The sequence below is a fragment of the Arachis ipaensis genome, chromosome B02, assembly GCF_000816755.2.
Source record: "Arachis ipaensis cultivar K30076 chromosome B02, Araip1.1, whole genome shotgun sequence".
Taxonomy (NCBI): domain Eukaryota; kingdom Viridiplantae; phylum Streptophyta; class Magnoliopsida; order Fabales; family Fabaceae; genus Arachis; species Arachis ipaensis.
The window spans coordinates 76,786,779-76,810,749 of NC_029786.2; the positions used below are offsets into that span (position 1 = coordinate 76,786,779).

Genomic DNA, 23,971 nt, shown 5'->3' on the forward strand with positions numbered 1-23,971 from the left:
TATTTAGTTATATATTTGTAATATTTTATGTTATATTAAATAGCTTCAAATTTTAATTAGTTTTTGAATAAATTAATAACAACGTAATGCGAATAATTGTTTATATATAATTTCATTTTAATTTTTGATTCTGTTATCCACTTACTTACGTGAACGTTGAGAATAATCTGAAATAAAAGATAATGGACTTGTTGTAACTGTCATGTATTTTATGCTTTGACTGCGTCATGCGCTTCGTGTAACTGTTGCGGGTTCTTAGTGGGCAACATCATAACTCTGCAGGCAAAGGATTCGATGGTCTCAGAAACGTTTGGACCATTAAATGGTCCCATAACAAAACATGTTTTTTAAGTTTTTTAATAACTGCTAAATAGTCCTTATTTAATTTTAATTATAAATAGATGAATGATAATATAATAATTTATAAAATAAAAAAATATTTTTTATAATTAAATAAAATATATGGGGTTAATTTGTAATTAAAATTAGAAAAGAACTATTTAGCAGTTGTTAAAAAAACTTAAAAAACATGTTTTGTTATAGGACCATTTAATGGTCCAAACGTTATGGGACCATCGAATCCAATGCCAACTCTGCATACATAAACACCTCTTAACCGTGAAAAATATTTTCATTACCGTTGTTAATTGACTATTATCCTCTTAAGAATGGAAATTGACAATAATACCTCCAACTGGGTTGATAAAAGCATCAATGAAAACCAATCTTGTCAGGTTGAAACCCTCCACTCCAACAGTGTTGTTGATGGCATAGTTGCCTCTTTGAAGGTGCAATGTGTTTCAATCTAAGTGTATCTGTTATGCACGATTGCAACTAAATTTTCTTTAATATTCATATACTGTTTTGCAGGATTTGCACATTAAAATAACTGACCTTGAGAGATTGTACAACAATATGAAGAGAGAGATGGCCATTCTTCAAGTTGCAGTATTGGACTTTGGTGTATTTTTAGTTGTTGATAGCATAGTAAATTATATATTTTTAAATATTACTTATTATTGCTTACTAATTCATATGATGCTATTATAAATGTATTATGTGTAATAGAAAATAATTTTTTTAAACACGTTTTTTAATTTAATTTAAAATTTCTTCTGCAAATGTTATTTAAAGTTCATTCGTCATTAGCATGTTTTTGTAATTCATTTTGTTTTGAGCCATAACTCAGTCTATTTGATTTCATTTTCTCTGGTCCGTACTACAGCACTAATATATTAAACAAAAAAAGCATTCCAATAGACAATTGGCCTCTCTGTAATGCTGGTGGCATCTCTGATTGCAACACAAGGTTTATAGCCTATTTTATTGTGATATGCTTGTTAACTAGATCATGAATAGTAATGATCCTAATTATTTAAATGACTTGTATTTTATAGTGATAACTCCGCAGTTTGGTTGCTTGAGTGGATGGCAATGGAAGACATGTTTCAACCCAATCTCACTGCTAGGGTAAGTTAACAAATTTCTACCTTGTGTACTTTTCGTTTCTTTTGACACAATAATTAATTTAACTTTTACGTTTTGTAGCCCCTGATTCTAAAATTCGAATGCTTGCGGCATGTGCAACTTTAAATGGGACTCACAATGAATATAATATAATGACATGGTCAGACATGGTTCTGCAACTAGGTGGAAAGCATTGGTTGGTAATTAGATGGTCACACTATTTATTATTAGAAAAGGATAGAATGCATTTGATTTGATTGTTTGGTATTTATGTTGTTTGTTATGAGATCTATTTGTTAGATCAATTACTTTTATTATTTAGCTTTTATATGTTCTCCTTAATATTTAGGATTTTTTAGTTACACATCTTTCATATAGCATATTATTTTTTCGTTGAATTTCAATTATGTACTCCCCAATTCTATTTTACTGTTTCATCCCTACTATTATAAACTATAATTTAAAAACATTCAGTTATTCACTGAACAACATATACAAAACTCACAATCTATAGTAGTTATTATAGTAAAAACGGCTACAAAAGTCACGTGTTCTAACCGTTTTTGAATATCTGTTTAGTCATTTTTAAGACTCTAATTTGTTTATTCTAAAAGTGTTGAGTATTTTTTATTTTATTTAATATGTAAAAAATAATGTTTTATTTTATTTAATAAATAATAAATTTAGACTCTGATTTCTTTTATTGTTTCGTCATAATTGAGTTGACATAGTCCCATTATATGATTCGCAATAAAATTCTTCTTACATTGTTGGATAACTTTTATTTAGTTTATACTGATACATATATATTTTTTTAATACCTTTAGTAAATTAAATACAAACAGAAATTAAGAATCAAAAATTAAGAATTACTAATTTGTTAAGTGTTTTTTAAAAAGAATATTTTTTTAGATCAATCAACATTTAAATCAAAATAAAAATTTCTAAAAAATTTTTACAAATTATTTTAAATTCTTTTTTTAAATAACAAATAAAAAGAATATAAAAATTATAAATATTCAAAATAGTATGAAGCATATAATTTAAAATGTATTATTCTTGTAATGTATTTCCTAGATGATTAGACCAAACCGTGATTAGAAATATTCTTAATATTTGTATCCAGTTGCGTCATATTGCGTTCAAGTAATAATACCATAATTTTGAAATATTTTTTACAATGTGAAAAAGCAAAAATAATTTTAAATTGTATAAATCAATATATCTTTTCATAATGTCTTGCATTAGTAACTATTAAACACAAATGTATCCTAAGAGTAATAGCAAATATAATTTTCACATCTAATATTTGGGGAGTTAACCATAAAAATATATTCACTTACCATATGATGTGTATAACCAGATTTAGCTAATATATTATGGTTATGCTACTATTTTTTTTTTTGTAGAAGTCATCTTAAGTCCGCAAATGCAAATAAATAAAACAAATGTATCGAAAGAGTAAATTAAGAATAAATAAAAAAAACTTTTACTATTGTCCAATAAACTTCCTGCACTAAAACTAAAAAAATAAAATTCATATTCATCTTTCATCCAAGGCTAGACAGTAATAGCTAATGATATTTGCCTTTCTGATTACCGATGGTCACATCAAAATCCTACAAGAGCCAAAAAAATTAAAATTAGACAACCATGTAATTAATAAGAAGCAATATGTTAAATACTCACTATTTCATCGATCCCCTCCTCACTGGTTTGACTAGACCAATCGTCATCATCTTCGGGACCTCCTCCATCTCTACTTTCCATTTGATTATGGTCATCTCCACGCCGACAATTTTGCCGATTGTGTCCTATACCGTTACATCTGCTGCACCGAATCCTTCACTTTTTCTTTTTGTCCCCAGCTTCTTTTGAAGTAGCATCCGTCCGTGTTTTGAATTTCTCACCCGCACTATTAGAACTTCCTTCTCTATTCTTTTCATGTTTGGCAAATAATTCAGCCTTTTTGTTTCTAACCCACTCCATAACATCCTTAAAATCACCTAAATCTCCGTAAGCAGCAAATGGCAAGCCCTCTAGCTCATCATTCATAGCAGCAATCCTACTCTCATAACTTCCATCTCCAACTAATAATCCCCACTGCTCCAACCTTATATGTGCCTCTTTTGCTTTTATGGTCCACCGCTTCAATATCAGTGACTCAGGTAATTCTGTAATTTGAAGATATATCAACAGACGAAGGATATGAACACATGGAATGCCAAATGACTCCATTCGTTTACATGAACACCTAAACTCACTGCTGCCAGGCCAATAAGATACAACCCATTTTCGTGTTAACTTATAATATTTTCGTACATCATAGTTCACACTACATGAAGTCTCTCGCCAATCAACTATTATCACACTTGACGCTTTCAACAATAATGATCGAAACAAGTAGAACATCTCCCTTGTATAAACAGTTTCTCCTGATCGCTCCAATGCATGCACCTGTGTTTGCATTATCGGAAACCCGTATGAGGTGTAATAGTCAGCCTCAACCTCATTATTCCGCAACAAACCCATCCACCGGCGGAAGTGATGGAGGAATTCCTTAATGCTATAGCCAGATTTTACAAACCTAGCAACTTGCGAATGTAGTGCCTCACACCTCGATGTAGTTCTCAACCCGGCAAAGAACTTGCCTCTCATATGTGCTGTAGCCCACATATCTTTAATCCCATAAGTGGTCTCAACCCACTCCATGTCCTTAACCCCAAAACTATCAACCATTGACGCCCACCTCTCCTCAAACTCATCAATCTCATAATCGCCAAGCATGCATTTCCTGAATTGTTGGGTAAACTTGGGATTGGAGACATTGGCTGTGGCATTTCTTAACAAATGCCATCCGTACAACCTATGGTGTGCATCTGGAAAGACCTTTTCAATTGCAAGCTTCATAGCCTTGGCACCATCAGTTATCACAGCATCTGGTCGTTTACCATTCATTGCTTCCACGAATCTTTGTAATAGCCATATGTAAGTTCCTTCTCCTTCATCAGCCACAATTGCACTACCAAAAACTAGTGTTTGAAGGTGATGGTTCACTCCTGAGAAAACTACCAATGGAAACTTGTACTTGTTTTTCTTGTAAGTTGCATCAAAGGCCATAACATCACCAAATACTTCAAAGTCAACACGGCTCTTCCCGTCCATCCAGATTAGGTGCCGAAACACACCATTGTTATCCACCTCGTAGCTCCAGTAAAACTTTGGATCTAATTTCTTCCGCTTCTTTAAGTACTTCAACGTTTCGGTCACATCACTTTCCATCAATTGCCTTTGCTTTTCTATTTGGTTGTACATGTCTTTTCTTCGAAATCTAACATTCTCAAAACCACCAGATTGCTCAGCAAAATGCATATAGATTTGGGTTGTGAAAATTCCAGCATCTCTCATGTCGTTCATTCTTCGAATTTCTTCATTAGCCATTCTCCGTTGCGATCTCAACATCCGGCTCAAAGTTAGGGGTATTAACTCATGATTATGTTCATTTTGAAATAATGTTGTATACTACCAGTCCCTGCCAACATCTATGTGAACTCGCATTTGTGCTACACACCCACACCTAGTCTCTGGCTTTGGAGCTCTCTTCCTATTTGTTTCATCAACCCCTCTGAAAATATGATATTCTTGTCTCGAACACACAAATGTTTGCCAGAGTATGTGCTTATCAATCTCACTTCGCCCAACCTTGAACTTCCTAATTGAAAATCCATTGACCCTCCCAAATGCATTGTAAAAGGCATAGGCAACATTAAGGTCTGAAAATACATACTTCTTAGCAGCATCAACGCTCAAACCTACGAAATTAACCTGACCGATACTTCTTGTACTATTCAATAACAGGTCTTCAACATCATTGCCATCGCTATCAACTAACAATTCGTCCATTTCCTGAAAGACATTAAACAACAATAGACCTCAACGTTCTAAACATAATTTCAAACAATAATAAAGCTTAACATCCTAAGTGTTGGAATAATCCAGCTAAAAAGATGTACCTCAACTGAAACATTCCCTATTTGGTTATACAATGACTCTCCAATCAAATCAACCATTTTTGTCGAATGCTATATTTACTGCATACTATTACAATAAAATAAAACGAAAAATATTTATATTTATGAAATGACAAAAGTACAAAATATTTGACATATTCACAACTATGAAAGTAAGTACCATATGACAAAAATAGGCACAAGACACCTATGAAGTCCAAAATTCTCTTCTTCAAAATACAAAAATAATAAAAAATAAAACAATTACAAATAAATCACAAGGATATATCACAAATAATAAATTTTTACTAACACAACATTCACACTTCTAAAGTACAACAACCAAATCATGCAAATAGTATAATAACAAAGCATAAAAACAGCATTCATGAATCAATATTACTATAAAATACATTTCCGTATTGCTTTCCTTTACTCCTAGCACTCTACTAGAGAAATGAATGCTACTCCACTTTCATATTGTTACTAGCTTCTTGCAATGAATGAAAATAATAATAAACTTATTATTCTAGTAAATATTTTGAAAATAGAGGCTTTGTATTATTCAATATTATTGTATATTTCAAGTTTAAAATACTATTATAATGAAATGACTTGAAAAAAAATAAAGAAAAAAAAATAACATAGCACAAGTTCTTGAACTCTAGACCAAAATATGACTCGAAACAATAAATATAACTACATAAAAAAACTAACTCTAGTTTTTATTCTTCAAATTTTGAATGTAAAGTAGATAACCGACAATAAATTTAGCAATGTCGTGGAACTAAAGACGTGGCGAAACAAAAGTCTTCCTTAATGAGAAAAATTTTAAATCCACAAGAATCAAACATAAAGAGTAAAAAAGAATAAAAAAGGTCATGAAAATAAAAAATTTGTAACAAAAATGCTAGAAAAATTCAAGTTTAACACAAGAGATATTAGTTTATTAAAGAGATAAAGAAAGAAGAGCTCCTAGCATCATAATTCTACAAAATTGTTGACTATACATTATCCAAGAGCTCCTGCCATCACAAGGGGTATTAGTTTATTGTATCACCATATATGTTCTCTTTTAATGGATTAGAAATTTGAGAATCACATAGCAAGAAAGCCGGGACACATTTCCACAAATTCGTAACAACTCAAAAAACAGTAAATTGGACAAGCCCTCAATCTTAGTTGTTCCTTTATGTCTATAGACAAATTGTATAAAAATGTTATAGAAATTATAAAAAAAAAAGTAAAGTTGATAATCTAACATTAGCCTTATACCATTTTTGAGCAAGCAAAATACCAATTTGAACACTCCCATATCACAAGAAAATCAACCATTCAAAATTTCATAATTATAGTCTAATATAAATCTTAAAATATCTTCTAAATTTAAAACATTACATGAAATGTCATCAACCAAATCTATATGATATTATCAAAATACAAACTCAAAAATTAAATAGTAAAAAGAAATATCTAAATATTAAATGGTTGTAGACAAAATAAACATTGATATTGTAGTTTTTCATTCACTACTTCCAGAGCAACATATTTCCAAGCTATAAATTAGAACCTTGTGACTGAGTATCTTAGAACTAGGAAGATTAGGATTAGCAGCATCATTTGCTTATTACCAGCATATTGCTTATTGATTAATACTATCATCTATAACTGAAATCAATAAGTCATTCACAATGTTAAAAACAGCAGCAACACAGCCAGAAATCAAATAATCATCCATAAAACCATAACTGAAATCAATAAGGCAGCAACACAGCCAAAAATCAAATAATCATCCTTGAAACCACAACTGAAATCAATAAGGCAACACCAAATGACACTAACAGCAGCTCTCAAAGGATAAATCCAATAAAAAAAACTATTACCAACAGCACAACAGATTCAACATTAAATTAATTTAAATGCACTAAACATTCTTGAAGTTTATTTTTCTTTCTGTTTAATGAGTCTAACCAGCAAAATTCTAAAAACATGAGCGTACTGAAAAGAAAACCCAAAAAGAAGAAAACATTTATTTAGGACTTTAGGTAATTAAAATTCAAAAAAGTAGCAGATCAGATCAGACTTCATTCAAACTTCAAAATTTAAAGGGAAAAAAATAGAATAAGCAGAAATCAGTGAAAACAGCAGAATAATTTCAACAAATCCAAAACTAGCAATAATTTCAACAACACAAAATCAATTATTTGATTTACATTCACAAATTCACATTCAGAAATCAGTCAAATACTCAAATCACTAAACATAGCATAAAAGGAATAACCGAAAAAGTGAAAGCAGTGCCACTAACCTTCGAGGGGGAAGGCCGGAGACGCAGAGGCGCCGACAACCCCGGACGGCGACGGCAGAACCTTTGAAGAAGCTAGGGTTTAATTTTTGTTTGGGGATTTTTTGAGATCGTGAGAGTGGACAGGGGGAGACTTGGAGCACGACCACAATGCAGTGAACGATGGCAGTTTCTCACTCCCTGCGGCGGTGGCCCCTGAGCACAATGGACGGCAGCAGTGCTGAGTCTCTCCTTACGGCGGTGGTGGAGGCTATAACCCAGGGTTGAGAGTTGAGAGAAAGGATTAGTTTTTTTTGTTGTATGTATCAATTTGTTTGTTCAGCTCATTACAATAAAAAAAATAATAATAATAAATAAATTAATTTACCTGATAACTTTTGATAGTAGGTTACTTCTTAAAGAGTGCTGCACTCTCTACTTTGTCTGGAGTGCACTAGCTTTCGCCAGACTCAAGACAAGATGGATCACCTAAGTGCATATTTTTATATAAATCAAATGAGATGCATTTGATTTATAAATCCCCATAGTAAATTTGAATTACCATGACGAATGTAAATCTAATGTCAGAGTCTGATTTATGCATGCATGTCAACCACCCAGTAAATTCAATCAGTTACAATGCGGATCTACAAATCGAATGAGATAAACCGAATGTATCTCATTCGATTTATATAGAAATATGCACTTGGGTGATCTGTGTAATATTTTTTTTTTGGTAAATTGTGTAATATTATTTTAGGTTTGGTTTAATTATGCATTTTATCCTTATATTTAATAGTATAATTTTGTTTCACACAAAATAAAATTATTATATGTTTGTTTGCTTTTTAAGTGAGTATATATGTTTTTTTTAATTAAATTTATATAATACAAAATTTTTTATCATTGTCTTCATATTTAATGTTATAATTTTGTTTCGCACAAAATAAAATTATTATATATTTGTTTGCTTTTTACGTGATATATATATACAACTCCTTAATTGAATATGAAAAGTCTATGCCATTTGAACTATAACTCATTGGCCATTTACATAGTTAATAATAAAAAAACAATAATAACAAATAAACTCAATTTACGTAGTTGATAATAAGTTAATTTGTAAGAGTGCGGTACTCTTTATTTTATCTGAAATACACTAACTTTAATAATTGAAGATTTGTGTGGTTTTCTTAAATAGAAAAAACCAAAACTGAAAGTCCGAACCCCACCCACTCTTCCTCACCCAAAGCTCACCGCCGTTGCATCTGTTCCACAGTCGCACGTTGCCTTTCCTCTCTGTGTTCTGCTCGCTCGTTCCGTTGCCCTCGCCTCCTCCTTTCTCTGCTTGTGCCTCTGCTCCGCCGCCTCCTTCTCTTCTGCGCCTCTTTGCTCCGCCACCTCCTCCTCTCTCTGATCAAATTAGGTTAGCTTTTTCATTTTTATCTAAAGCTGTTATGTTCACTTCAATCTTATTGATGATGATTGATGAATGAATGAGAAAAAGAGAGATGCAAATTATGTGTTGAATTAATTTTCCTGATCTAATTTACTCCTTTATCAGTTTATCTTTAAGCTATTTTCATTTGGCTTTTTATGCTCCTAATCGCAGAAAATATTAAGTCCACGTACAATCTAATTTAGATAAATGAAGCAACGGAAGATACTACTTCTTATTCTTTTTCTTTCCAGTCTTGTCTTTGTAGAATCCTTCTTTTTTGAGGTGTTGTTGTAACATCTGTTACATTCAGTTCAGATTTGAGCCTTCTTCAATTATCAACGACAAGTGAACAGGGTACTTCACATGGAGTTTCATCATTTATCTATGAACTTACTGTGCTTGGTTATTTCATGTTTGTATTCTAATTATCTGACTTAATAGCTCTTCGTAACTTAATCTGCACTATCGGTTCGAATTTTATATAGTCTTGTAGCTAATAATATTCAATCAAAGCACAGTCATTACATGTGGTTATTTGAAGTGTCTTTGCTTGGATTTCCTTACATCAGCAAGCACAGTTTTCACCATTCTGTTTTTTTTGCTTTTTCTCGTAGGATTTCGGCAACAATGTCATCTCTCGGCACGTCCAAGGGGATTCTTGAGATTGCTAAGTTTGGGGTGTATGTCACTGTCCCCATTGTTCTTATGTATACTTTCGCCAACAATACCAAGAACCTTCAAAAATTCATGGGAAATGTAATCTCCTTGTCCCTTGCTGCGCTTTTCAATAAAATTATGCTTATGACACCGAATGTTTACTTTTCTTGCTTCTTGTTTAACTGCTTGAGTTGGGGTTTGGAACTGTTTGAAAGTAGAAAACCTTCGGTGTTGGTGTCGTGGGGATGAAGAGGTTTTGATTTGCATCTTTGACGGTTACCGTTTGAGTAGGGTTTAGTTATGGACTCATAGCTCCCTTCCTGTTGTCCAAGGACCAAAGTAATCTTAAATATATGATATATGCTAACACAGACATGCCAGTGCATGCCCGCCCCAATAAGCAATACTTTGGTCAGACAGGAAATTGTAGGTGCATGATTGGCATAACTGGTTAGTGATTAGTTTATTGGATCAAGCTCCTCTAAAGTGAGGAAGTGAAAACTTAATCATCCTTGAATCAAGATAATGGGGCCCACACATAATAAAATTACAATTCAATGGTGATTAACCCCTGATTTTATCACTTTACAATTCTCCTCACTTTAAAGGATCTTTTTCCTAGTTTCTTACAGTTATATCACTTTAGAGTAAACTATAAAAATCGGTTGAGATTACTTTGCTTTGAATGGTTGAAATTTGAAGATGTGAATTCAGATCTTTATAACATTTCACTTCTGTTTCAATATGCTATTAAAGACAGAGCAGCTGCCAATACTTTGTCATATTATTTATAATTTGCACTGCATGATGAAATGATGATACCTTTGAATTCTTAATTTCTTGTCATTTTGTCTTGCTAGCATGAATGCCATGTGGTAAAAATTATTGACTACTTGTTCTATCTTTTGCTTGTCTTGTAATGTAATGTAATGTTACAGAAATCATACATCGAATATCCCCCGGAGGCACCAAGGCCGCCATCACCAGAGGAACTTAGGGAGAAGGCTCGCGAGCTGGCTCGTAAAAGGAATAATCCATGATTCTCCTTCTATTTGGTTGTGCTCTACTTGTTACGGCCCAGTAGTATTATTATTATACAATACATATGGTTGTGTAGTGATAATTTATAGGGTTTAACTATGTTAAAGTTATCAAATAAGAAGGTTTTTATAGGAAAAGATGCAAAGTTTAATTTCTAATACATATGTTGTGTATTTATTAAAATAAAAAGTTTGAAAAAATTTCTACTAGTAGTAATTTTAATATGTGCCTTGATAGCTAAAATTTTTTTAATGAAAATATCGTTTTGTTTTTAATGGAAAATTATACAAACAAACTTGTTCATAATTGAACTACTTTTGCATATTAGATGAAGGAATGCGCCCGCTATAGCTTAGAACAAAAAGTGAATAAGATCTTAATGACTTCTATTCATAACTTTTGTTGAGTGATAGGTGTTATTTATTGGAAAAAGTCGAAGATATTTGGATAGGAAGAACCTTTCTCCATGAAAGTCCACTAATGTGATATTTGAAAATTTGTGAATTTTATCTATGTGTATCTAATTATATTTAATGGGGAAAAAGGGATCCATATTTGAAATTTGGGTGAGTATATAATTAAATAGGTTCTTACAATTTTTTTCTTCGGGAGATAAGAGATTGATTGCAAACAACGATCTAAATATCTACTTTCAGGAAAGAGCGCTGAAAATAAAATTTTATAGAAAATGCTATCTTTTAACATTGTAATCCTTTTCTTTATAACGTTTTCTCTACAACGAACAGAAAGAGTGGGAAAATTCTCCCTCAACTGATGCAACAAAATAATAACATAATAGGGAACTAAAAGAGTATCTCTCAGAATCAGAGATGAATCTTCGCAACCTAACTGAAAATGATACGAGAGATTTACATTTCACACAAAAGGGTATGTGTGAAACTGAGGTTTGATTGGTTTGGTGTATGAGCGTCGCATTTTTAAGACTTTGCTACAGGAAATTGTGAATGAACTTATAGAAACATTCTAGATGAGAATTTTTCTTATCATGTTTTCTTATGAATGACAATCCTGAATACTCCATCTTTGCTTTATTCTTATTACCATAAACTGCAGACCATCCACATTCACATATGTGGTCTTTTTTATTAGATTCATCATAAACTAAACTATACACATTTGAACCTTGGCATCACTAGACTTTTTCACATGATACGCTTGCATATGGTGATGCCGTCCCCAAATGGAGCAAGCGAAATCTGGACTCGAGAATCGGCTGCAATTTGTTTGTTGAATTCGATTGTCAGATGCCTGCCAGGTCTGTAGAATTCCGGAGTCTCATTTTCATTCTTTGCAACAGAGCCTCCCCAGAGAGTGTTATCATAGACTACTATCCCACCAACCTTCAACAACTTCAATAGCCTCTCATGGTAATTCCAATAGTTAACTTTGTCAGCATCAACAAATGCATAGTCATAACTCCCTTCATTCTCATGCTGCAATAACAAAAGGATCACTTTAACCATAAAGAACATTTAACAAAAACCATACCCCCAAATCACTAAATTTTTTAGAGCAATGAAAACTAAACTTGTTTAACCCTTCATAAAACCTACAAAAATGGAGAAATGTAAGATTCTCACATCAGTCAAGAGCTGATCTAGAACCGGCAAAGCCTCGGACTCCACAAAGTTAATCTTGTGCTCGACGCCGGCTTTCTTAATTATCGGTAATCCGATTTCATATGCATCTCGATCTATATCGATAGCGGTTATCTGCAGGGAAACAACATCTTTGTCAATTCAAATGAATTTCACCATGAACTAGTTCAATAAGGCTCAAATATAATACATAAAATTCAAAGTTGCACTCTACCTTCCCGTCCTCAGGAATCGAAAGCGCTGTCAGTAGAAGGGAGTATCCGGTGAAGACTCCGATCTCAATAGTCTTCTTAGCATTTACTAGTTGTAGAAGCATGGTAATGATCTGACCTGCATCCAGTGCTGTAGCCATTAATTTCCTGGCAAACACAAAAAGTGAAATGTGATTCAACAATCAGCATGTAGATATGTAAAACATGCAGAATTACATTTTTATGTTATCTTGGAGCAAATCGTGCTTCCTCTGTTTCTAAAAACATTCTTTGACTTCCCTTGAATTTAGGTAATAATACATTGGAGAAGTCAATGTTATTTGATAAAAAAAGAGTAAAATATTTCTGTCATATTCTTTAAGAATTAATAGAACTACTAGTCGTTACTACTAGTCTTAAAATATGTATGGCAAGAATTAATAGTGTTGTAAAGAAGTGTTAAAGAACAATCTCTAATAAAATAAAAAAGGGCATACCTTGGATGATTAGCAGTTACATCCCTTAACTCCTTGAGAGGCTCTGGCTCACGTGGGAAGACACTAGATTCCAAAATATACTACCATATCCATAAACAAATTCAGACGATGGAATTGAAGTCATACAACTATAGTGTATATCTAGCAACTAGGAAAAGAGATCAATGGGACTATGGAAGCAGTAATACCTTGTACAACTCTTCAGTTTGCAATAAACCCTTTGATGCCATTGTCCTCAAACTACACACACCAAGGAATATGAAAGTTTAGATCATGAGTGTGTAATCATTTCTAAATCATCATATAGCATGTTCTAGGTGTTTGGGAAAAACAAAGAGAGTCAAAGCCAGGAGTGGGAGCATACTACAAAAATTTACATGAAGAGTGATGGGAAGAATAACGCACTATTGATACTTTATATCAAGACACATTCACACTGGTAATACCAACAAATGGTTCAATAGAAAGAGAATAGACACTAATATTTATTATTTAACATGGAAAAATTTTCTGGTGGGACAAAAATTCATGGGCCAACCCGATATTCACAGTATTTAAAGGTACAGCAACAACAAAGTATTATCTCACTATGTGAGATCAGTTACATCCATCTAATAACATCATTAAGTCCTATAATGTATTATGTATACAATGAGACTGTTTGTACGTAGACCTTATTTGACTACCTCATGTATTGTCTTTCGGGTATTCTTTTACCTTTCGTCTCTGTCTACCTTCCATCTCATTTACTCTATTAACTCTATGTTTTACCGATCTTCTTTCCATATGTCCAAACCACCTTATATGAGTTTCTACCAATGGAACATTCTGCTAATATTAGATGTGTTTTTACTACAATTTAAATATAGTGTATCCTAGTAAAACTTTTTTCTAATATAATTTATAAAATCTAATGAACATTAGAGAATACCAAAAACCCAGTATATATTATTCAGTACATTCTAGTTGTGCGACAGATTCCTTAGGATATTACACTCACTATGAGAGCTCACTCTCACAAAAAGGCTTTTATTTTTGCTTCTTCTCCCTCGGTGGTTTTGAGAGCTCTATTTGTAGAGAAAGGAGCTCATCTCGTGCCATTGTCACCAAACCACCTAACCAATCTATTCCAAGACTTTGAATTCAACAAAGCCTTGCAATGTTGCCTGGCAATGGCAAAATGAGAGCCAAGGATCAAAACCAGGTATGTTTCTATGCTGAATGAGAATAGATATACCGGGGCACTTAAAAATGTCCATATCAAATATGGTAAAGTACTAAATTAGTCCCCTACGGGGGTAATCCTATTTTGGTCCTTAAGGTTTAAAGTGTTCTATTTGAATTCAAAAAAATTTCATTTAGTTTCAATATAGTCCCACCGTGAGGTCAAAGTTAAATAATTAACGAAATGTCCTAAATGACAACAGTACAAAAACAAGGTCGATAATCTGGAAAACAAATACGAGCTCTAGAGACACAAAATCAATTGTGGATGCATCAATACATTTATTTATCATTCTTCTTATAGTTTAAATGAAATATTTTCTATAGAACTAAAAAAAATGATAAATAAATATATTGATACATCCACGGTTGATTTTGTGCCTATGAAGCTCCTATTTGTTCTCCAAATTATCGACTATTGGTGTTATGTAGGACATTCTCTTAATTATTTAACTTTGACCTCACGGTGGGATTACATTTAAGTTAAATTTTTTTTATTCAAATAAGACACTTTAAACCTTAAGGAACAAAATAAAATTATGCCCAAAGCCCCAATGTAGGGAATTAATTTAGTACTTTACCCTATCAAATATCACAACCATGTTTTCATGTTTTCTGTACACAAAAATCAGCTACTAAATAAATTATCTCTGTATAAAATAAAATAGATTGAATAACATATGTATTTATACACAAATACATAATAGTTAATTTAGTGGCTGATATTATTTTTTTTGCACATAGCATTTTTGTATCACATATGTTTCGGGTTAAATTTATAGTTTCCTCTATAAATCGTTTATTGACAATTTAATCCCAAAATATATCATGACACCGACAAGAGAGCACAAATGATGAATTAATGATTGACCGTAAAAGTCATAGCTAATTCGTGTTGTTCCAAAACATAGGGGTATGAGTGTATCGCCAAAACCTTCACAAATCAGACGCAAAACCAAATTTCTTTTATTTAAGACAAGAGAAACGTTGTCCGTGCCTGCCAAGTTAGTTCAAAGAACAAAGAGAAAGCATAAGAGAGTTTGAAATACTTATCACAATTCAGAACTGAGAAAATGAGAGAGTTGTGTTGGTGTGGGGTGCAGTTGACCTCAGAGTTCTTCAGGATGGCGACTGATGCTTTAGCGCATTTGTTAGCTCATTCGTTTTGTAGAAAAGTTGTCTAATTTTTTTCTGGTGCTTTTCTTTCCATTTTTTGTTGGTGACTAAAAAAGTTGTCTACTTGTGTTACTGTGTGGGTCCACCAACATAAAATACTAAAATAATAAAACTCAGGAAAATGGATTTCATATTATCTTTGGGAATAATTTTGTACACTTTTAGAAATAAGTAATTCGGAATTTTTTCATTTAAATAAATTAAGTATTTTCCAATGCATGTATTTTTCAGAAAAAAAATGTATTTTTACATTTTATTATACATCTTGTTTATTATAAAAATAAGAAAGGGTAAACTACTAAAAATACATCTGAATAATTTTGTCGCTTACAAAAATACATCCAAAATTTTGTATTGATAAAAATATATTTAAATAATTTAAAAACGCGATAAAAATATCAATAAAGAATATTATTTTTTTGCAAGTGACAAATGACTTTTGTAGTTGACAAACTAGTTATTGGTTTGATCCAAAATTTTATACGAATATTTAGATAACTGTTTAAAAATACACACAAAAAATGATATAAAAATTTTATCTCTATATTTTTATTTTATTTTTTAAAAGTATTATTGGTTATTGACAAAAAAATCACAAAATAATATATATTTAACAAAAAATCACCAAATTTTAAAGATAAAAATATCTCATTTTTCTAATCATGCTTGCAAAAAATCACATTAAAATTCAATTTCTAAAGTATTTTTTGAGAATACATATTTAATGTTTGGCATTTTTGTCACGTTTTTTAATTATTTGAAGGCATTTTATCGATAAAAAAAATTAAGTGTATTTTCGTCAGCAACAAAATTATTCGAATACATTTTTTGTGGTTCACCCAATAAGAAAAGTATATGCATTGCAATACTAAATAAGATTAGTATGAAAAATTTCAAACGGTCAATCGTAAATGAGACATATTAAGTTAAAGAAAAAAACATTTCTCATATACGATACAAACGAGATAGATGTATTAATATCTTGTTTGTAGTAACAAGAAGATAACATAAATATTTTTAAGTGTTGCAAATATCACAAGCAATTTTTTTTTTATTTTTAAATTCTCAATTCATTTTTCTTTAATTTTTCAATTTTTTTCATCTCAAGAGACTTAAAAATAGTTTATCATGTAGACAACTTAACTGATATTTTAGTCTAGATTACATTCTTACAAATTTGAGGTACTTCATATATCTTAACTAATATCTTTGAACTAGATCTCAGAAATTGTAAAGAGTATTGGAACTCAACTTTACAAAAATTCTATTGTAATTGATTTAGTAATGATATCTAATCTTAAGAGTATTTGATTTAATCTGTCTAAGATATTAGGTATTCGAAAATAAAGTATAATAAATGTATTGTTAATTATTATGACAAATAAAATTCTATTATTATGTTTATTTTGAAAATATTCTATTAATAAATATGCGGTAATTATAACTATTAAGAATTCTGAAAATGAGTCAGTTCAATTGCTATATTTCTATATGCATCATCTATATATATAATTTAATAAATAAGATCTATTAATCTTCATCCATTGAAGACTATTTACATTGATCTATTCGAATTATTAATGTCCCTTTTAATAATTCTATAACAAAAAAAATTAGATTAAATTATAAAAAAATTTATCTCTCAATATTATGATCACTATTATAATAATAAATCTCTAAATTTAATCAAATACCTTATTCTATTAATCTTTTAATTGAATAATACATATAATAATAATGGATTTGGATCCTCTAAAGTTTGAATTTCACTTTAGAGAGTAAAGTGTGATCTTTCACCATTGATTTCATAGGTGGGACCAATAATAAATATAAAAGAGAAACTATTCAAGGAGAGAAGATCACACTTTACTCTCTAAAGTAAAATTCAAACTTTAGAAGATCCAAATTCAATAATAATAATAACACCAAATTATTTAATACATGTAGGATTATAGTCATACTACTTATTCACAACACATTCTTTCTTATACTATTATTTTTTCTTTTCTCCCGCATGTACTCCATGGTGAAGTATGAAAGATTGATGATTGTTTTGGTGAGAAAATACTAGCACTTACATTTATCGTTAGGGTCAGCATGTTGATGTTTTCTTTTATGTGCAGAATGGTGCTATCAATCCTTAGAACTAAGATTAACTCAAACTAGATGATATATACCAATTTAATAATTTTAGATATTCTCTCTTTAAGTATTTATTATTCGAGACCACTACTAAATTAGTTACAATAAAATTTGCAAATATGCGTTCGAAAACTCTTTGCAACTCTTAATATTTTAATCAAAGATATTAGGTTAGGTATATGAACTATATTAGGTTTACAAAAAATGTAATCAAGACTAAGATATGAATTAGAAATGTCTAAATTAGAAAATGTTTCAACTCTTTTCCGAGATGAGAAGGGTAAATAAAGAAAATAAAAAAAGAACTTAAGAGAAAATAATTACTTTTAATTTTTGCACCCTTTCATTCTTATTATCTTCTAAGGTTTCAAAGTCTTGAATTTATACTTATCAAAGCTTTAAAGACCAATTAAAGATGCAATAAAGATCCGTTAGAAATTAATTTTTTTTTCTATAACTTATTTTTTAATATGGATATAAAAAATAATTTTACTAGGTAATTAACATTTTAATATGGATATAAAAAATAATTTCACTAAGTAATTAACAGGAGTCTAGTCAACTCCTGCCAACTTCTATTGGGTTGAACCTCAAAGCCTACTACAACAAAAAATCATCTCCTCATTTACCCATTCTTACCATAATTCAGATATCACTTTTCACCTTCCCTCTTTTTCACCACCACAACAGCGTCGTTCATCTTTTCCCCCCTTTTACCATAATTGTGTCATTGACCCTCTCTCACATGCCATCTCCATCACTGACCCTCTCCTCCCACTCTGATCGACGCTGCTGCCGGAGTCCACTTAGTGACGCCGCTATCTACCTACCAGTTCCGGCAACACCTTTCTCCATCTAGAAGCTGTGTTTCAGATGTAGAGCACCAACAACCGTAGCCCACACGAAGCCAGTTTTGTACATCGTCGTTGTAATACCCTACCACATAAAATCTTACGCTATAGTAATAAATTAGAGGTGGTGAGGCATTACGACACCTAAAAAAAAGATACATACACAATATTCAAAGCATAATGATATAACTATGAGCCTGTAAAGGAAGATAAACAAAATCGAGAAAAAGAAAAGAGAGTGGGATAAGCTCTATGAGAGAATGCCTTCCTCAACATCAAAGAAAAGAAAAGAAAAAGAGGTAGCCAGTTCTTCATTCGATTCAACAAGATTCAAATCTAAATTCCATGAGGATTGATTTACTGACTGGGAATCCTCACAAGTGGTTGTTCCTGAAATCCAGAGTGAGATAACAAGAAGAGGGTGGGATAAGCTCTGTGACCCACCCCAAGGAGTTGGACTATTGATGATTCAAGAGTTCTATTCCAATTTGTGGACGACTGATGCTGAGGCAGAAAAAGAAACACCCAATTGCAAAATCTTTGTAAGAGGCAAAGTTAATCATTTTAGCCCACCACACATTCACAAAATCCTCTGCCTTAGAGCCCCCTCTTCCTCTTCTGAAGCACCATCTTATGAAGGGAGGGTCAAAACAAACCCGAGACTCGTAGATGTGATCACCAACATTCGCGAGCCAAATACAGACTGGAAGTATGATGCCGAGGGGAGGCCGAACCAACTGAGGAGAAGTGATCTCATCCCGATGACTAGAGAATGGTTTGAATTTATTCAGAAATCATTAATTCCTTCATCCAATAACTTTGAAGTAACTGTTGAGAGAGCTATTCTCGTTCACTCTATTATGCAGGGGGAGGAAGTGAGAGTTGACAAGCTCATCTCAAAGGGCATATATCATATTGCAGAGAGTAGAGCGTCAACGACATATCTTGGATTTCCAAGCTTGATTTATCGACTCTGTAAAGCCGCAAAGGTAGTAATTGGACAAGATGTTCCCATCCCTGTAGAAAGACCAATCACAGAAGCAAGCACAAGAAAGGTTTTGAGAAGGAGCCCTCACCGTCAGGCGCAAGTCCAAGAAGAGGAGCAAGTACCACAACCACTTCCTCCTTCACCTCCTGCTCTTTCACCACAACCCCAAGGACGGGCATATCAAGCTGAACCAAGTCAATATTCGTCACCTTTGTCCCCTACGGTCAACCTTGAGCAATTGTATGTTGAGTTTCAAGGCTTTCAATTGGACATGTTGGACATAACATCATATCTCTGTGCCTTTATTGTGCAGGTGCATCCGAATGTTCCCTCATTTGAACGTTGCCATAGAGAATTTGCACGCCAAAGAACGGAGCCTGCAAATAGAAGGGCATGGGATACAATAGTCGTAAGGCAAACACATCAGTGAGCATATCGAGGAAGGTGGCAACCATGGACTCCCGAGGGACATGTTGAGACTGATGATGAAGATGGTGACGAGTGAAAATCCTTAGTGAATTCACACTTTATTATGGTTGGTGGTTTTCTTTAAATCTTTCTTCTCTGTATTTTAGTTTTATCTTTTGTTTCTACAATATTGTATTGTCTTTCCTTTACCTTATGTCTATATCCTATTGAATCCCGTATTGCACTACCTATGCTTACTACTATGCTTATCTTCCAAGATTTCTGTACCTCATGCAGAAAGTGTTGTTTGGTGGAAGAAATATTGAATCTAATGAATAAAGTCCTCTTATGAAAAGTGGTGGTCCATAACTGTGTGATTACATTCTATGGATTATGGTTAAAGGTTAATGATCTTGAAGGAAAGGGAAGAATGGTTCTCCATGAGCAAAGGCTTAGAAAAGTATTATGAGGTCTCTAAACAAAGAAAAATAAGATCCTTGGCTTGAATTAAAAAGAAAAAGAAAAAGAGAAAAAACAAAAGAAAAGAAAAAAAATGAAAAGATCAAAAGAAAATCAAAGTTGCAAAGCTCTAAGCATCAATGGGTAAAGAGCTCAGTTATGTGTTTGTGGTGTTGATTGTCCAAGGATAGGGCTCGGGTAATTAGATCCAAGGGATATCTTATCACCCAGTAACTTCAGCCAGTTGATCTGGGATTACCGATCGAAAGTCCACAATCAAGAGTTCTCTTGAGACAAAATATTTAGAAGTCCAAAGAGGCTCTGGACATCAATGTCTTGGAATTTAAAGTATTTAAGGAGAGACTTGGGTAACTAGATCCATGGGGTGTTTTATCACCTGGTAACTTGGGCCAACTGGTCAGGGATTATCGATCAAAAACTCACTATCAAGAGTTGCCTTAAGACGAACACTTAGAGTTGTCAACGGAAAAGATCTCTTTGTCATAAATAAAGGATTCAATGATCAATCAAAGCTAAAAGGAAAAGATCTCATAATATCATCCGAGTCTCAGTTCTAAAGGATCCTTCACTCTCAAGACTTCAAGATTCATTAAGCAAGAAGAGAATTCGTTTACACGTGGCTTGCTAAATCCCATTATCAAGAGAAGCGTGACCTTCAAGAAGATTCAATTCTCCTTCATTCATTCAATTCTTTTCTTCTCTTTTCCTTTTGCTTGAGGACAAGCAAAGCTTTAAGTTTATTGTTGTGATGCGTTCGTATCATTATTTATTTTTCTTGCTTTAATTTATTGTTTTCTTAGGTTTAATTACAGTTTTATCTTCTAATCTTTTCACTTTTAAGTATCTTGTGCTGCTAAGGTGTTTGCTAATTATTTTCAAGGAACTATGATCAAAAGAAAGGTAAATCAAGTAGCAAATTGAAGGTTGATTAAGGAGCAAGGCTTAGCATAAAGAATCAGAGCCAATAACACAAGGATCAAGCCATGCAAGCCATGTACGATTGCATAAAAGAAGCGTGACACGCCCTGGAGAGCTAGAACAAGGGTGTGCCACGTCCTGAATCAGGAAGCAGGGGCGTGCCACGCCTGGGACAGTGCATGCCACGCCCTGGAGAGGAGTCATCTGGTGTACCATGCCAGGTACTATGCATGTCACGCCTTAGCACAACCAAGAAAGAGCGTGCCATGCCCCATGATTAACAGCAAGGGCGTGCCACAGGAGAAAGAAGGCGTGCCAAAAACAAGTTCCTTGAGCAATTTATCAAGGAGGGTATGCCACACCAAGCATTGGACGTGCCACGCCCTAGTCAATTCCAAGCCAATAAGGAAGGCATGCCACGGTGCAATCTAAGCATGCCATGCCTTGCCAAGATCATCTCCCTAGGAGCAATACAACAAGGAAGGTGAGCTACGCCAAGGAATAGGCATGCCATGCCCTAGTCACTTCAATCCCCTGGAAGCCATTCAAGTCAAGGGCGTGCCACGAGACAAGAGGGCGTGCATGCCTCATTAAAGTCAAGCTCCTGGATCCATTCAAGAAAGAGGGCGTGCCACTCCCTAGCCCAACAAGCCCCTGGGAATGTCTTCCAACCCAAGCGTGCCACGGGAGTCATGGGCGTGCCACACTAGCCCATGATTGCCTTGTCCAGTGTTGATTCATCACAAGTCCAACCTTCAGATTTGATTTTGAATTCAAGATTAAAGAAGATTCTGTAATTAATTAGTTTTGAATTTCTTTTGATTCTGTTTTGAAATTTAAGATTTGAATTTAGTTAGAGATTATCCTAATTATTCTGATTATGATAAGATTAGGATTTGAATTTGAATTAGGAAAATCGAGTTATAATAAGTGAATTACATTCACAGAGGAATGCATCTGACTTCCTCTGCAGACATTTCATCTTTGAGTTTTTGCATTCTCCATGAGTCACTAATTCCTTCTCAAAGGGTTAGAGGCACTATTTCTGTTTTCTATGAATGATTAATCTAAGTTTCTTTCTGTTTTAAAGCTTGCATTGATCCGTATATGATTGAGTATTTCATTCTTCATCCTTAAAGGATTAGTAGTGCCAGAAGGTGTGCTAATCCTGTTTTGAATTCGTTTACTGATTTGACAGATCTTATATCCAATTTGTGCTTGAAAACTCTTTCACATGGCTTCCTAAATTGACTAGGCATAGCATTTTTAAAGCGTGCGATGCATCACACAATTTTTTATTACCCTAGTTTTGAATACGTGACATATAATTTGGATTAGGACGATTTTCAAAAATTATGTTTCCGCATAAGATTCAATTGGACAAGCCTAGCTTGGATACGTGACATATAATCTGACCTGAGGACTACTCTTGAATAAGTGAATCTTATGTGGAATTGAATCGGTTTTTGCACTTAACCTTTTTGGTTAGTCGATTGACCAAGACATTGGCTGTTGATTAATTGAGGAGAAACCGAGGAGCCAAGAAATTGAAAATCGGTTAATTAAGATTCGTCGTGAACGATCCTTTCTTGCTTTGAATAGAGAAAACAAAGTTTAATTCTTCTAAAGACTTAAGCATCCCCAAATCCCTTGACTTTCGTATCATATATATTTTCCTCCAACAATCACATGTGCTGTCTTAAGCAATTCAAAACCCTAGTTTTAAGTTTCCTCAAGCTTTTACTTTTCTAGCAAGTCTTCAAGATTTCAGCACTTAACAATTTTAGGTTTTATTGATCTAATTAGTAGTTTAACTCGATATTTGTATGTTCAATTCGTTAATCCTCGTGAGAATGATATCCACTTACTGTGGTACTACTTGAATAATCCAGTGCACTTGTCGGTATCTGTGAGCTTCACTTTTCGCTCATCAGATCGCGTGGTCGCAAACAGATCATCGACCAAAGCTCCGAATTGAGAGAAAAATAGATTTGAATGGGTGAAGTGAATAGTAACTAGGGATCTCTTCTTATTTCAATCTCATGGCTCTATCCCTCTCTTTATGAAACTTATGAAATTTTGGGTAAAAAGGGGGAGGGGTGAGTCATGCCCTTTATCCCTTGAGTGAGGGACAATTTTGTAATTTTTGTTCCTTGACCCCACCTAGGACCAAAATCTTTAAGATAAGTATTCCGTTTTTATTCTAAATATTTTTATGGTCAATCCTATATTTTTAATTCTCTCATATATAGTACCGGACAGACTTAAGTCTGTATAATTAATTATAACGCCGGTACGTATTTTTTCACAATTAATTATATTTTGGCGCCCAAATTTATTTTCTAAGTTAAATTTTTACTGGTAAATTCTCAAATTATAAATTTTAAATTTTTCAACCCATTTTTCTCACTTGCAATTAATTAATTAATTATCTATTTATTATTTATTCGAGTTTTACAGTTGTTGCCGCGTCCGCACCCTTGGCGCCGCTGCTGCATCCGCCCAACCTGACCCATCGCGCAGTTGTTGCCTTTGCCCAAGCAGACCCGTCGCATAGTCGTTGCCTCCGCCCAACTT

General features: G+C 33.1%; 4 protein-coding genes across 13 annotated transcripts; 1 reads left to right on the forward strand and 3 right to left on the reverse strand.

The window, feature by feature from the left end:
* On the reverse strand, positions 2,848-4,948 carry LOC107627402 (protein FAR1-RELATED SEQUENCE 5-like). Its single transcript, XM_016330235.2, has 2 exons — positions 3,157-4,948; positions 2,848-3,086 (listed from the first exon to the last, which is right to left on the reverse strand). Exon 1 carries the CDS (start codon positions 4,927-4,929, stop codon positions 3,313-3,315), a length of 1,617 nt encoding a protein of 538 aa, XP_016185721.2. The 5' UTR covers positions 4,930-4,948; the 3' UTR covers positions 2,848-3,086; positions 3,157-3,312.
* Positions 4,990-5,537, reverse strand: LOC107627403 (protein FAR1-RELATED SEQUENCE 5-like). Its single transcript, XM_016330236.1, has 2 exons — positions 5,481-5,537; positions 4,990-5,373 (listed from the first exon to the last, which is right to left on the reverse strand). The coding sequence occupies exons 1-2, from the start codon at positions 5,535-5,537 to the stop codon at positions 4,990-4,992; spliced, it is 441 nt and encodes a 146-aa protein (XP_016185722.1).
* On the forward strand, positions 8,918-11,135 carry LOC107625466. 3 transcript variants are annotated; one of them, XM_016328109.2, is made up of 4 exons: positions 8,936-9,187; positions 9,518-9,556; positions 9,817-9,958; positions 10,798-11,135. In XM_016328109.2, exons 3-4 carry the CDS (start codon positions 9,830-9,832, stop codon positions 10,897-10,899), a joined length of 231 nt encoding a protein of 76 aa, XP_016183595.1. In that variant the 5' UTR covers positions 8,936-9,187; positions 9,518-9,556; positions 9,817-9,829; the 3' UTR covers positions 10,900-11,135. The 3 variants fall into 3 exon arrangements, with proteins under 3 accessions (XP_016183594.1, XP_016183595.1, XP_016183596.1); XM_016328108.2 differs by lacking the exon at positions 9,518-9,556 and having other exon boundaries at positions 8,918-9,187; XM_016328110.2 differs by lacking the exon at positions 9,518-9,556 and having other exon boundaries at positions 8,936-9,182.
* On the reverse strand, positions 11,751-15,647 carry LOC107625467 (probable caffeoyl-CoA O-methyltransferase At4g26220). 8 transcript variants are annotated; one of them, XM_021115975.1, is made up of 7 exons: positions 15,481-15,623; positions 14,299-14,373; positions 13,396-13,447; positions 13,208-13,287; positions 12,734-12,878; positions 12,502-12,633; positions 11,751-12,354 (listed from the first exon to the last, which is right to left on the reverse strand). In XM_021115975.1, exons 3-7 carry the CDS (start codon positions 13,435-13,437, stop codon positions 12,064-12,066), a joined length of 690 nt encoding a protein of 229 aa, XP_020971634.1. In that variant the 5' UTR covers positions 13,438-13,447; positions 14,299-14,373; positions 15,481-15,623; the 3' UTR covers positions 11,751-12,063. The 8 variants fall into 8 exon arrangements, with proteins under 8 accessions (XP_020971634.1, XP_020971633.1, XP_020971637.1 ...); XM_021115974.1 differs by having other exon boundaries at positions 14,208-14,373; XM_021115978.1 differs by lacking the exon at positions 14,299-14,373 and adding an exon at positions 15,303-15,365 and having other exon boundaries at positions 15,481-15,621.